Here is a 16,092-nt window from a genome sequence, read left to right as displayed (position 1 = left end):
CATGCACAGGTTAAGTTTGGAAATGAATGAAAAAGTTCAAAATTTTTATGTATTGTTGATCATGTATGGGATTAAACAGGTTTACAGGATGTATATCAGGCTTGCTACGGGTCCCGGCGGCCTTATGCCGATCTGGATCCTAGCGCCGGTAGCGGTCCGGATTCTGGGTCGTTACAAAGTGCTTGCACAGAATATATATAACGAGAATGCTTGCTATTAATTAAATAATATTTATCAATAAATAATATGGCGTGCAAGATACTTGACTTCACATTTCAAATGAATGCAGATATTAATTTTGACCAACTATATCATCTCATATGATTCAAAAAATCCAATAAATAATGTTTCTCATGCGTAAATCATTTCACAGTTTTCAAATCCCATAGCAGCATGCTTAAACAAATAATCTTTTTCTCAGTGAATTCATGCTAATATTAATTACCGATTAGAGCTTTTAAGCTATTTCAGTATACTATCATGTTCATGCTTATATACAAAAGGATTTCATCTAAAATTTGATTTCTGTAACTAGTCATGATAATAAAAATACTTTGAACTAAATAAGCAACTGCACAGCTTAGTTAACTCACGCACGTCACCTTTCTCTCACGGTTAGTTGACCGTTCTCATGTTGTGCTCCCCCTCACGACAACATATTTTGTGCATTTTCTAGATTTGTCTTGTGATCATGCCGTTTCACCATCTTTCTTCCTCTTAGGCCCTCACGTTGTTTTTATCAACTTTTCTTGGTTTTTCATGTGGATCTCAATGGGTTTTGTTTGAAAACTCCAGCAGCAGGGTAGTCTCCTTCATTTTCCACAGACCGCACAATTGATGAACTGAGATAAGCACGGTGGCCAAATCTCCTAGATAGAGGCTCGATTCGATGGGTTGATCATTGATCTGTAATTAGTTTCGTATAGGTCTCTCCATACTTGATATTGAGGAAGGGGACCTGCAAAATATGAGAGGATGGTCAGGGGTCTACCTGGGATGCCCCCAGTAGAGACCCTCTAATGCTCAAGTTAGATCCAGAATCATTTTTTAAGATGCGTTAATATAAAGAGAAGATAAATGATAAAGGAGCATTCAAAAGGAATTTCTAGAGGGCATGTATTATGAGAGTTCTTTTGTGAATGTGTGTGTGTGAGAAAGAGAGAGAGAGAGAGAGAGAGAGAGAGAGAGAGAGAGAGAGAGAGGTTGGATCAGGGGTATTTATATAATCTAGGCATTCTCTAACTTACGTCTCGTCAGACTGGCAAGTATATTAGGCAGTTCATTAATGACTAGCAGTCGGCTAACGAATGCGAAGCCAGTTAGTCCATACCCTGTCCATTCATTTCGTGTCACATCAACTACATGTACATCATGCGCATTAAAGACTTCAGAGGGGGCCAAAGGGGCCGACCATCATATTAGAGGTCGGCACCTTACCCTGATTACATCAAGTCGTGCCTAGTTCATTTGACCTATATAAAGGTGAGTTCTTTCCAGTCACTGAGGTTGGCCGTACCTACATTCAATGCCTTATTGTAGTACGAGCTTTGAAGAGATTTGCCCGTCCGCTCCAAGCTTTGAAAAGGTCGATCAAGGTTTGTACTTATCTTCAGATTATATTAAATTGTGCTCGACCTACTCGACCTTTACTGAGGTAGGTAGTCTCCATATTTAATTTCCCATTTGTGATATAATTCTTGAAGTGGTCGGTTCGTCCGTTTCGAGCATTGGTAAAGTCAAGGGTGCTGGTGGTCTGATCTTTGTACTCTATAGGTCGAACTTTCTACTGCCCAGTCGGATCGGATTGGAAAGGTTTACACGTCCCTTTCGAATCATGTGTACATATGTCACGATCTTAACGAGCCCTATTTTTTATATGTTATCAGTGGATATCTACCAGGCTGATGCTCAAGTGTTAAGTCCCGTTAACAATTTTATTTAAGTTATTTTATGTCAAAATGCTAGTACTGCTAGGCATTTGACCGGAAGTTAACCCCACTTAACTATTTTTTTTCTATAGGATTTTCGAGTTGTTTAAGTCTTATCTAATGATAATTGGATGAGATTTATGGGCAAGTACTGATCCTACAATACTTGGTAAAAATAAAGACAAGATGAAAAGAAAAGTTTTTTCATTTAAGGAAATAATTACAGGGCAGGAGGGACATCATCAGTTGCCTCCTTACAAGCTTCTATTACATTTTCATCTATAGTTATTATATTAGAAGCTGAGTTAGAGGGATTATCTTTAGTTGGCCTCTCGTCATCCTGTCCATCCTCGTTCTCTTCCTCCTCCTCTAGAAAGATTTCGTCAATCCAGGCGAAGTCCTCAGTAGGAAAGCCCTTGACCAACTCTTTCTTGACCGAGTCTTGGCCTTTATTGAACATCTCCCCTCCCTGAGCCACCGTCTCTCGAAGTTCGACTTCCAGCTCAGCAATCTTATTAAAGGTGGCATGATTCTCCTCAGCTTGAGACCGCAACTCCTAGACTTAGCATTAAAGGATGGCCACTTGGTCTTCGGTATTTTTAGCCCGATCTTCAAAGGCGAGCTTTGAAATGTTGGCCTCGTCTAGGTCCGCTTGGAGCTTATCAACAAACTCCAAAGTCTCTTTCACTGTGGTCTCCACCTCTTCAACCCGAGCCTTTAGCCTCAAACACTCCTCCTGAAGGAGATTTTTGTTCTTCTCCTGTGCCTCAAACTCTTGCCTTAGAGTTTTATTCCGCTCCTTGGCCATGTAAGGATAGAGGGCACTCTCCATCGCAGAATGGATAATGTTGTTATAGAGGTTGTCTATCTCGACCTCATTCAAGTAGTGGCAGTCTCCGGGACTTAGGGCATTCTTTTCAATGAGAATTGATAGACGAGGTTCCTTAAGAAGGGAGGTCTTCCGAGTCAACGCCAATGCCTAATTCTGGATGGCTCGAGGCCATGCGGCTCTAGCCTCTTCCTATGAAGAATCAGCTTGAACAAGGATTACTGTAGGAGTGCCCCTAGAAGAAGACACGAGCTGAGTGGGGGTTGTTTTCTCAGTTTCAGGTGAAGGAGGGGGAGGAGGAAGCATAATAATCTCCTTTACCTGACGAGCTCGTTTAGTGGAGGGCCGATTGTTCCAGCAACAACTTTGCCATTGCGGACAACATGTGCTGCTTTGACAAATTTATTTTCCTTTTCGGCCATGCCTACGCAGAGTGAAAAGTGAGCAATTAAGGCAGTTTAAAAAAAAAAAAGAGAAAATTGAAACGTAAAATATCCTACTTTATACTATGGGAAGCGCTTTTCTGAGGGTTTTTAAGGCTAGGCGGGTGAGGAGGCTGAACTTGTTTTGCCTGGAAATGAATTTGTTAGGACAAAATGACGTTCCTCACCGCCACGTTGATGTCCATCCTCTAGGTCGAGGCCATCCTCTGGAAAAAGTCTAAAGCCTCTTGCTCATCCCGCCGTAGCTAAACTCTATCATTTTTGAGCTCCACATGTAGATTCCAGTCAGTCCAAAGCGGCTCAAAACCCCCGGATACCCTATAACATAGGATATAGAACTTGTTTTTCCAGTGCTTCAAGGAAGAGGGTATCCGGTCGAAGAGAGTTTAACGCTTTTTTCCACTGAAGAACCAGAATTCTTCATTCTTCTAGGTACCCAACTGGTACAGCTAGAAGAACATTACAACACTCGACTCGATATTGTTGTTGAAGCAGAGGAAGCGAAAAGCCACCAGAATCCTCCAGCTGTTGGGATATATTCGGGCGACTGCAAGCTTTTGGAAATTGAGGACTTCAACGAAGAATGGATCCATAAAAAATCGAAGACCCGCCTTTAGTCACTCTTCGTAAATGATGATTGTGTCTTCTGCAGGAATTTGGTTGTCCATAATAACGTGTGGGTTTGGAGCATTTACCCGGAAGAGTTCTCGAGATATCTGGTAGAGGTTGTGTAAATGGTCCACGTCCTTTTCTGTTAACACGGATGATGTCATTCACCAAGAGGCTATCATTTTCGTGAACCGCCCTTAGCGGAACAATAGGAGTTGGCGCGCGGATGGACCGCCGAAAGAAGAGCCTAAAAGTGGAGCTTCCACCAGAAGAGGAGGACAAAAAGGAGATGTTCATCTCGAGAAACGTCAAAAAGGAACAAGGAAGTACCTTAAGCAAATGTGGTATTAGAAGGCTGGGTGGTCGAGCCTTTTTCAAATTGCAAAGATCAATTGTGAGAAAAAGTGCTAATCGGAGGAGAAAAAAAGATTTTATACCGAGATTTCGATGGTAGATTTAAATGCTGCTCAAGAAGAAAGGCAATCATCATTTATGACTAGAAACAAGCAAAGAGACGTGAGTATGAAGAGCTAATCTGGACAGGCCACGTGTCCAGGGTCGTAAAGACAATTGTAAACTTGGAATCAGAAGAGTTAAAAACTAGTGGGAAAACCTCTTATGCGACATAATAATCGTCCAAGGTAAGCTATGAGCTATCACTATAAGACAAAGCTGCGGGACAATGGTCTAATAAGCTGACATGAGGTCACAGAGGTCTCACTCGTAAAAAGGAAGACCAGAACGCCATAACACTAAGTACTTTACCAAGACTCACCCTCTCCAAAACAAACTGGACATTTACAGAAAGTTACCGTTAATGGATATAATCTAGCAGAAATTCATTACACTTATAAATGCGAGATCTTTTATCCACTAGTTAGTACTAGCCGGATTTTCAAGAGATTTGATAACCAACTTTATCTTCTTATAGTATAGAAATAAATGTGCGAGTTCAAACTACACATTTTTACGCACTCATTTAAACTCAAAACAATTCATTACATTTGCCTATTATATCAGTTTACTGACTTGAGTGTTATAATGACTGCTCATAGATACTAACCACCTCACCTCTTCTCTTTGTAGATTATTCAATCGCAGTTCAGTTTTATTCCGATCATATCACTAATCATATTAATATTTTTTTAAAGAAAAGTATTTTTGATTTTTTTATCATTTAGTGAACACAATTTTACTTAAACTTCAAATATTAAAATGTTAACATATTTTATTTACTAAAATACACATCTTTTTCTTTTATATAATAATATTAAATTGAGTTGAACAAATAAAATTAATATTTATATAATTTATAATAGTATTGAGTATAAATATTTAATTGAATATTTTTATCCATATATAACAAATATAAAGTATATTTATTATGCAATTTTTTCAATGGAAGTTCATTTATGATGTATATTTATTTATTTATTTATCATACTATAATTATTGGTGTAGTTGCTCAGATACTGCAAAATTTTGGCTATTGATAAATCTTTGCGCTCCCTTTTCTTTTTTCGGGGACTCTAATATAAGTGTTTAGTCGTCTTTCAAAGGAGAAATTTTACTATATAACTGTTATATAAATTAATTTAGCTATTAATTATAGTGATTCTATGCATGTTCAACTATAATCAATCCTCAATATTTAATATATCGTTGTATATAAAATTAATTGTTATATAATAAATTTTTCCTTTTAAGTATGCTTCAGATGATGAATTCAATGATTAAAATTAATTTATAAACACTTAATAAAAATTTCTATGTTTATAACTATTTTAAAGTTTAAAAGTTTTTTTTTTTTTTTTTGAAATGTAAATTAAAAATTGAAAGAATAAAATTTCAAACCTCACAAATTTAATGAGATGTATTTAACACCGGATTAACTTTGTGCAAGTTTAAAAGCTTTTAAAAATATAAAAAATTCATGTTTAATAATAAATAATTTATAAGCATATTTATTTATTTATTATTAAAATTATTAAAAATGCTAAATAAAATATATAGAAAAATTTTAAAAATTAAATAAGAATAATATAATAATTTATTTAATTAAATTAATTAAATTAATTTATAAATTTAATATTTATAAATACTAAAATTAAAAAAATATTTTTATACGCTTATATTTTTAACTTATAAATTGAATTTATAAGTCTATAAAATATTGTAAATAATGACCAGCTAATTTTTAGATATTGTAAGTCAGCTTGACGAATTTATAAGGTGAGACTAACATTCCAGAAGAAGCTAATTCGAATCCAACACATGGGGACGTTTGGAGAGAATTTCGATTAAAATTAAACCAAATTAAATAAATTAAAATTTTAATATTTATAAAAATTGAATTAATTTTAAATAAAAATTTAATCGAATTAAATCGATCTGATTTGATTCAATTCAATTTAATTTAATAGACTAATATACTATTATCATTAATCAGTTTAATTCAATTTTATCGATTTTTTTGATTAAAATTAAATCAAATTAAAATTTTTAAAATTAAAAATTAAACTAAAATTTTTAATTAATATGATTCGATTAATTTTTTAATTTGAATCGAATGGGCACGACCTAGATTTGGTTGCTTTATTTTTATTATTATTAATTTTTATACTTTATGTTAAAGGCGTCCTTCACTGTTCAGATCACTCTCTTCACATATTTTAATTTTTACATCAATTTTTAAAAAATAGTTTTTATGCCATTTGATAAAAAAAAATAATACTAAATATCTTTAAAAGGTAAATTTTTTTTTATCATTTAATATGAAATAATTTTACATAATCTGCAAATATTAAAATGTTATTGGAACAAAGTTTTATAAAGTAAAGTATATGATATTTATATTTTATTTAAAATATATTATTATAAAAAAAATATTATTGCATATTAAATACAGTTGGTTGGACAAAAATAATACGTACATGATTTGCAGCAATACTGAATATAACATTAAATGAAATTGCTTTAAAAAAAACATTAAATGAAATCTTTTTAATAATAAATAAAAATATAATTGTTGTGCTACTTTATTGTATATAGAAATTCATTTCATAATAAATATTTACTATATATTATACATTACACTATATCTATTGGAATTTTTTTATGGTTACTTGGTGTAAAAATAAAGTAATTTTATTTAATCATAAAAATAAATTAAATTTTATGAAAAATATATATTTTTATTATAAATTTAAATAAAATAATTTTATATTTAAAAAATTTATTAATTAATTTTTTATTAATTTTATTCTTTAAATATTATAAAAATATATAACTATTTTCGATTTGAAAAGATTAATTATTAAATTTTTTATAAATTTAAAGAATTAATTAATAGATTCTTTTAAAATATAAAAATTAAATAATAGAATATTTAATCGTTATTAATTAACAGATATTTTAAAATATTAAAAATATTTTAATATATTTTTTAAATTAAAAAATTAATTATTAATTTTTTATTATAAAAATTAAATAATAATTTTTAAAAAAAAAACTTTAGTCGATAGCTTGTTATAATTTTAAAAATATTAATTGAACTAATTATGATAATTACAAATCCTATAATTATAAATACAATTTTATTTAATTAAATTATGGAAATAATATTTGACTGTTTTTATTATAAATTAATCACATCTTTTAATAAAAATTTATATTAATTTATATAAATTATATATTTAAAAGCACTTACCACATCATCACTTATAAGTAAGAGCCGAAAATACTACTGTTAAGAGTCAAATTTCCAACGAAAATATAAATACATTTTATTTAGCCTATTGAATCAATAAATTTAAATTTGTTATTTAAATTAAAATAATTAAAAATTTTAATTAATAAAAATAATTTTTTAAAAGTAAAAATCAAAACGAACCAAATTGGAAAATAAAGTTTTCCGTATAAATTAAATTATTTTAAATTCTTTTAAATTCTTTATCTCCATCGTTACGCACGCGGGACTGTTGCTGCAAACTTTCAAGTCAGGAAGGGAGGTGTGGACTCCCTTAGATGTGCCACGTGGCACACACTATTTTTCATTTATTACGGAAAAGTCTATTTAACTCCATTTGGATTTATGATTTTTTGTGAATTTATAAGTGCAATTTATTTGGTAAACGAATAAAAGATATTTTAAATATTAAATTTTAATATAATTAATGAATTAATAATTATATTTTTAAAATTAAATATTTAAATTTATATATAATCAATTCATTCAAATTAAAGAAAATTTCATTCATAATTTTATTAATCAATCAATAAAAAAAATAAATATTTAAAATATTTAAAATATTTTTATTTATATTTAAATACTTTTCAATATAAATAAAAAAATTATTTTATAAAATTATATTTTTATTTTTAAATTTTAGTGTAATTGATAAATTATTCTTTCTATTTTTAAAATTAAATTCTTAAATTTTTTTATATTTAATCGTTTAAAATTAGAGTTATTTTATCCATTATAGACATTAATTCAAAATTAATGAATGATTAAATTTTTATTGAAAATGTAATTTCTTGCTACAAATATGAATGTTATTTGGTACTATTTAAAAATAATTGAAATTGTAAGTATTTATTTTAAAATTTTGAAATATTTTAATAAATAGAAATTAAAAAAAAAGAGTGTTAAAAATTAGTTAAATCACATATTATAGATAAAAATTAATGGGGATTTAAGTATTTTTCAAATAAAAAAATAAAAAATAAAAATGTTTAAATTATAATAGATAAAAAATTTAATTATAGTTTATTCATTTAAAAAGAGCAATAAAAATATTTTTATATTTTTAAGGGTAAAAATGAATGGAAAGAACTATAATAGAGATTATAAAAAAATTTAAATGTTTGATTATAAAAAAATAGAAATATCGATATTTTAATTATACTAACTTATACGTTATCTAAAAAAGTTGAAAGAGATAGTTGTTTATTCTTATACTTATAATTACTAAATTTATAAATTGATTGACTAAGTAAATTACTATAATATCCTCATTTAATTATAAAATTTAATCATATACTCCTTCATATTTTTATTATCTTAAAATTATTATCTATTTTTTTAAATTATGATAATATATAAATTAATTATTATAATTCTATTTTATTTTATTTTATTTTTAATAAATTTCTCAAAATATTATTTAATATTTAATAAAATTAAATATATTTAAAATGAATATAATTAAAAATTTATATTTCTTAATATTATGAAAAATAAAATTAATAAAAATTATAAAACGGATGAAATATCTTATTTAATAATTTTAACAATAAATATATTTATAAAATAATTATTATCAATCATGTGAACTATTTATCAATTATAAATAGTTATTTTAACCAAACAGATCACTATTTAAAATTTTAAATGTTTATAAGTGTTATAAAACAATTAACAATTATAAATTAATTTTCATAAAATAATCCAAACACCCTCTAAAAGTAATAACTAGGTATTATCTCTAAAATGGTTGAGATTTATGATTTCGAAACAGGCAGACCAAAACTCAAAAAATAAAAAACAGAGATCCATGAAAGAAGGCTTTGAAATCCAAAATGTTTTAGATGATAGATTTTTCGGATTTGGGATTATGTCTTGATGTATTTGGATTTTAGATTCAAGAAATCTATCATCAATTAATCAATTCAATTTCAAAATATAAAATATTTTCTGTAAAAAATATTTATTATTTAAAATATTTTTTAAAAAATAATATATTTTTATTTTATTATAACATTTTCAATTAAAAATTTTTCAATGAAAAAATATATTTTCCTTTAATATATATTGTGATAAATAAATGGAGGTGTGTAAAACCCATGATCTAATAATGGTCTGGTGTTAACTACTTGAGGCATTTTCCTCCGACTAGCTGGACTTCAACAGTGGAGTGGCAGTGAGCCAATTTAGTGAGTTTTGTTTGTATCTGTTACGACTCACAGGTGTTTGGTATTCATTATATTAAGGGAACCTCTAATTTAATGCGTTCTATATTCTAACCGAACAAACCATTTCCTTCCATTTTTTTAACTGAAAAGTTAAAAAAAAAATCTTATAATTTTATCATTTTTTTATTTTAAAATTTATTTATGTTAAAATAATATATAATACTATATTATTAATAAATAATAATAATTTTTAAATGTTATTAAAAATATTTATATAAAAATTACATAACGAAATATCAATTTAATATAAATTAAATTATTGAGTCTAAAAAAATGAATAAAATAATATAATATTTTTTATTTAATAATTATATATTACATACTATATTACCATATTAATATTTTTTTTACAGCGTTAAAAAATTACTACTATTTATAATGGTCTATAAATACTAATTATAAAGTAAAAATTAGTAAAACTATATAATATTTTTATATTTTTTTTAAAAATTATTATTTAATTTTTTAATATAGAGAAATTTATTAATTATTTTTTTAATTTTAAAATTTTAATTAAAATATTTTAAAATTTTAAAAATATAAAATTTTAAGTTAATGCCATCATTTTGAATACAAAAGGAAAGAAAATTTCACTTTCATGATTATCCTTCTCTTTCTCAAATAAATAGAAATTTCTTTTCCGCGTCTATAAAATCTATCGATATATCTATATAAGTTAAGGTTACATGATTTTAAAATATATGACAATTAAAATATTTAAATTTTTTTAAATTTTTAAAAATTAAAATTATCAAAAAAATTAACCGATAAACTTTTAAAAATCTCAAGAATATATAATTTTAACGTATCTTTTAATATCAATTATCTTAAAAATCTTTTCCTTTCTTTTTCTTTTTTATATTTTCTTGATATCCTCTAGGGTTTGCATGGTGGGCCATGAACACCATGTGCCGGCATGTGCGGTGTCTTTCTCTCAAAGGTCCACCACTTCTTTCCTCCAAGCAAATAAATGGTGTTTCTCCGCATTTTTCTCCTCTCATTCCCCTCTCTCTCTCTCTCTCTCTCTCTCTCTCTCTCTCTCTCTCAAACTTTATATCTATGATTGTTGTTCACTTTCTTGGATCTCTGAAACGCTAGAACTTCATTATTCTGCAACTTGTCTCTCTCACATATATATATTTATATGCTTTTCTTGGATTTTGCAGTTTTTTCTTCCTCTTCTTCAATAGAACAAAGTCTCTGATCAGTAATGTAAGTGTAATTTCAGTCTATTACTTCTATGCATGTATAATTCAAGCTGTAGTTAGCTTATGTGTAGTCATCCTCTTTCAAAACCTAACTTCTCTTTTCTCTTTATTACCATAATCTCCGCCCTCCCTTTTCTTTGTCTTGAAAAGCAGCGGCAAAACAAGCCACATATATGTTAATCTGGGAAAAATACAGAGTGGAGTAAAGTTGAGAGTTTTAGCTTTTCTTTTTATTTTCGATAAAAAATCTTGAAGAATTGATTGACATTCTTACTGCATTAATTTCTTGATTCTTTGTAGAATGCGTGCGCCTCAGTCACTCAAGCAAGAATTTCTCAAGAAATGGATGGTGGGTCTCCAGTTATGTGAATCTACAAACCAGAACATGAGCATCTTAGAAAGGAAGAAGGCAATAAAGCTATCAGCAGACATTGCTATGGCTTCAACAAGAAATGGCATGACTTGTTGGAGTCGTGCTTTGGTTGCAAAAACTTCAACAGATTTTGGTAATAAAGTCCTTGTTGATAATATATTGTTAGCTTCACAGTCTGAGAAGCTAAAAAACAAGAGAACCATCATTAGAAGAAAGAAGATCTTGAGGAAGAGTCATCGTGCTAGAAAAGCAAGAGGTGGCCGTGTAGTTGCTAGATCTCTTGCAAAAGAGATGGTGAAGAAAAGAACACAAGTGTTGAAGAGTCTTGTGCCTGGAGGAGAATTTATGGATGATGTCTCTTTGATTGAAGAAACCCTAGATTATATAGTATCCCTTCGAGCTCAGGTTGATGTAATGCGTACTCTTGCTAAAGCCACAGAGCTGATGAATGGTAAATAGGACCATCAATGGAGAATTACCTTATATATATTAACTATATTTGTCTTGTTTAGTTTCTTTCTTTTTGGCAAGACTAGATGAAGTGAAAATGAGAAGCTGCTGTAGCTTAAGCATGTACAGTTTAAGCATATTTAAGTTAATCAAGTCTCTTTATTTTACCTCTTCTTCTTGTCTTTGCATCAACTAATTTTCTTCTTTTTCATTTTGATTTTTCTCTCTCTCGTTTTTTTTCTTCTTTTGGTTTTATAATGGGTTTTTCAATTTTTAATATTCCATAAATCACAACTAAAGAATTTTATTATAGATTTCTCAAATTAGTTTAGTTATGATTTCTACGCGTTCTTAGAGGCCCAATATCGGGTAAGAAACTTTGATACTGTATTAAATTTAGATTAGATCTAACTCACCTTAAAACTAATTCAAAGAGAAAATTATTTATAACACATATAAAGGGCACGTTACCCCTTTGCACAATCGATACGAGATTTAACAATATTTTCGTTCTGTCGTATAAAATTAAAAATTTTATAAAAATTTAATTTAAGTAAATTCATTTCTCTTTTAATTTATAAAATTTTTGATAATTTGGAAATATATTAGTGAATTGAATGATGGGTGGTGTGAGTATAAAATATATAACAATAATAAAAGGTCAAATGCACACGGCCGTGGAAGCATAATATATTTATATATGATAGTGACAAGAGCCGCATCGATTTTAAGATATAATGAATCACATGGATCGTCCTTGTTCATAATTTTCTAGACAATTAGGTATTTTCGGTCTACAGACATTTTTTTTGCAGAATCATGTGAAATCTACTTGCATTATTTTCATGTAAGTTATTGAAATCATAGGACTTGTCAAGCATCCATTGGTTAACATGGTCAAAATATAAAAGATGTATTATTTGCTTCTTGATAATATTTTTAAAATAATTACATTATTAAATAGAAATTAAAACTAGAATGCCATATCGCAGTGGATCGCTCAAGATTATTTAAGACCTGTTGTTTTATTTTTATTATGATTCATGTTTTTACACTTTTCAGATTTTTTAAATCAGTATGCTATCGTCTAGAACGAATATAACTAGTTTGTTAGAGTTAGAATCGATTGTAATTGCTTTTTATATTTCACATCAGCAGAGTTACAATCGATTGTAATTGTGATATTCATCTGCTTCTTATATCCCTCTCATATCCCACGGCAGACAAAAGTATCCATTCAATTGGTAATATATAAACTCTAATTTTATACTAATATAATTTAGATGAAAAATAAATTTAAAAGTTATTTGAGTTAGTTTGAGTTGAACTGTTAAACTAGTGGGATTGTGAAAAAAGCGCTAACCGTGTGAGATTGAGTTAAAAAAATTGTACAAAACTAGTGGAACTCCAAGAAAAATGCTATCAATGTGAGACGAAGTGGAGTCACTCGAGATACTAGGATTCTAATTTAATAATTGTATCTGATTCAGTATTAGTTGCGACGAGAATATGACAAATTGTTTAGGTTAGTTCGGATTGGACTATTTCAGTCATACTAAATTTATAGATAAGACATTATTTTTTTCATAAAATTTATCATAATTAGATTATTAACACCTTTTCAAACCATAATATAAAAAGATTATTGATACGAAACGATTAATTTTAAATTTTATGATAAATTTAGACCGGATATCATTATATTACCACTTCAACACTGAATATCATTTTTTAATTAATTATTTTCTAATGTATATTATTCAATATCTGTAATTTATTGATTTATCTATTTCAAATTCATGTTAAACAAATTCAATGTTTAAATTCAATGCTTTTAAATAAGAGAAATGATCCGAGAAATTGAATTTGAAATTTCTTATATTCACTGGGTTGCATTTAAGATCAAATTACATATATTTTTTATTAATATAGATAGGTATAATAAATAAATATAATAATGGATGCAAATGTTTATGCATGTGAGATTGTCTTCGCTATGAAGCAAAACCATCCACCAGCAAGATGAGGTACATAAATGTATAAATGTCAATGGCGTTTTCCACTTGAGAAAGAAAAAAAGAAAAGTTTAAACAGAAAAAATCTCTCCATATGAAACTGTCTTCAAGTAGATTTGTTATATGATGTTGGTGTGCATTGTGATTCAGAGTTCCAATTCTAACAGTGGAAAGTATTTATGTTAAAGAATTCCTTTATTAGTAATGATAAAATGAATAGTATGTGTTGTGTCTTGTCAGAAAGAAAGAGATTTGTATACACATGTATTTAGACTTAAATTTGTGTGATTAAATAAGACAAACACAAGAAGCCAAAGTCCAGGCTCAAAGTAGGCCATCTTTCACTGGCACCAGAGTCCAACTGCATGACTAAATTCGGACCCATCACAGACCTTTTCCAAACAAAAACTTCAGTCTTCAGAGGTGAGAGGAAATTAATTTATAAAAATTAAATTAAATTAATTTTGAGAAAAAATCGAATCAAAATCATTCGATTTGATGTGTTAGATTTTTTAATAAATTTTTTATATTTTATTTTTAATATTTTAAAATTTAATTTAAATATTTCAATTTTAATTTTTTATATTATTAAAAATAATATATTATTATTAATTTAATTTTTTTTAATTAAAATCAAATTAAATTAAAATAATTAAAATTAAAAATCAAATCAAATTAAAATAAATAAAAAATTAAATTAAAATTTTAAATTAATTCAATTTAATCAATTTATTTTATTTGAATCGAATATTGTTGGCCACAAATCCCCACCCATTGGAATTCAACTTCATCTTAGACGAAGAAATTAGTTTACATGCATGTTCCACTTTGTTTTTATTATTGTTATATCAAGTTTTACCCTTTTTTTTTCTCTAGTTATTAACTTTGTACAAAAAAAAAATTTATAAAAAAAAATTCCATTTATAACTCAAAACTGAAGATAAAATACAGAAATAGATTCAATCATTGATAGAATTTTTTAACTCAAATATATATATATATATATATTATTGTATTAATATATAGTGACATACTTAAAAGAACGTGAACGAGACTTAAAAAAGTAAATCAGAGATATTGCTCTCTTAAAATTTTAATTTTTAATTGAGAATCGATTATATAAAATTATTTTTAATATATTTCTACATATAATTTAATTCTCTTTTCATTTTTAAAAATAAAAAATTTAGAAAGTTGATTTTTTTATAATTAAAATATTATTAATAAATAAAAAAAAACTTAACCCGAGAAATTCAATTACTATCGTATTTTGCAAGAGTATCTGCAATCTAATTTGCTTCTCTAGTGTATGTATGAATCGAATGAGTGAACGAACTTGGAGACTATTAGATATGGAGCTAGCCGTAAAAGAAAGTCACCAGGGGCATGAGGAAAGAGAGTATTTCCATATGGCTACCACTAAAGAATGAGATCAACTATAATATTGGAATAGGAAGACCATAGTTCTATAATATTATTCCATTAGTACGTTTAACTATTTTTATTTTTATTTTTAATATATATATAGTCTCGTTGATTTATACTCCTACTTAATAAAAATAAAAAATTAACAAAAGGTGGGTGGTCAGTTGGGTGACATTTTGATGATTGGTTCAAAGCCCACTTTAACAACATGGGCTTCATATGACATAACATATCGCCCACGGACCATGTTCCCAAGTGACAACAATTACCATCAGGATTCAGGCAACAGAAGAGAGCATTGGCCCACTATTTTGAAGACTGGACCCAACCATGTCACACAATATTTTGCAGGCCAACGAACCAGACCAGTGAAACCTTAGTGTCTAATGGATCTATTGTCGGCTATTATCTTCGGTCAATTTATTCAGAAATTTCCATTATATTTTTTTTAAAGTATCAACGATATATTTCACTGGTATATTTTACATATTAATTGCCAATGTTATGGCTCATGTTTTCCTTGGTATTTCATTTGTTTTTTTTTTTCATATTATTTGATGTTTTTATTCTCCAGACCTCAAAAATTACCAACAAATATTTGTTTTCATCATTATTTGTTTATTCTCTACTGGTGTATGTTAGAAATGTGCAGTATTTTATTCGAATTAAATAAAATGAATTTAACTGAATTAATTTAAAATTTTAGCTTAATTTTTTAATTTTTTAAAATTTAATTTAATTTTTATCTTTAAATATTTTAATTCGATTAATTTTAATAAAAAAATAAAATTAAATTGAATCCATCACCTATATAAATTTTATATGTGGATATATAT

The 16,092-nt window shown here is 27.7% G+C and overlaps 1 protein-coding gene across 3 annotated transcripts; it reads left to right on the top strand.

The window, feature by feature from the left end:
- The first annotated feature begins 10,796 nt into the window (after positions 1-10,796).
- On the top strand, positions 10,797-11,983 carry LOC110600238 (transcription factor IBH1-like 1). Of its 3 annotated transcripts, XM_043950212.1 has the most exons (3): positions 10,797-10,997; positions 11,147-11,200; positions 11,294-11,983. In XM_043950212.1, the coding sequence occupies exon 3, from the start codon at positions 11,295-11,297 to the stop codon at positions 11,823-11,825; it is 531 nt and encodes a 176-aa protein (XP_043806147.1). In that variant the 5' UTR covers positions 10,797-10,997; positions 11,147-11,200; position 11,294; the 3' UTR covers positions 11,826-11,983. The 3 variants fall into 3 exon arrangements, with proteins under 3 accessions (XP_043806147.1, XP_021592728.1, XP_043806146.1); XM_021737036.2 differs by lacking the exon at positions 11,147-11,200; XM_043950211.1 differs by having other exon boundaries at positions 10,797-11,200.
- The last annotated feature ends 4,109 nt before the right edge of the window (positions 11,984-16,092 follow it).

This window comes from Manihot esculenta, chromosome 14, assembly GCF_001659605.2.
Source record: "Manihot esculenta cultivar AM560-2 chromosome 14, M.esculenta_v8, whole genome shotgun sequence".
In the NCBI taxonomy this organism is placed as follows: Eukaryota; Viridiplantae; Streptophyta; class Magnoliopsida; order Malpighiales; family Euphorbiaceae; genus Manihot; species Manihot esculenta.
This window is presented reverse-complemented; position numbering and strand designations above follow the sequence as displayed.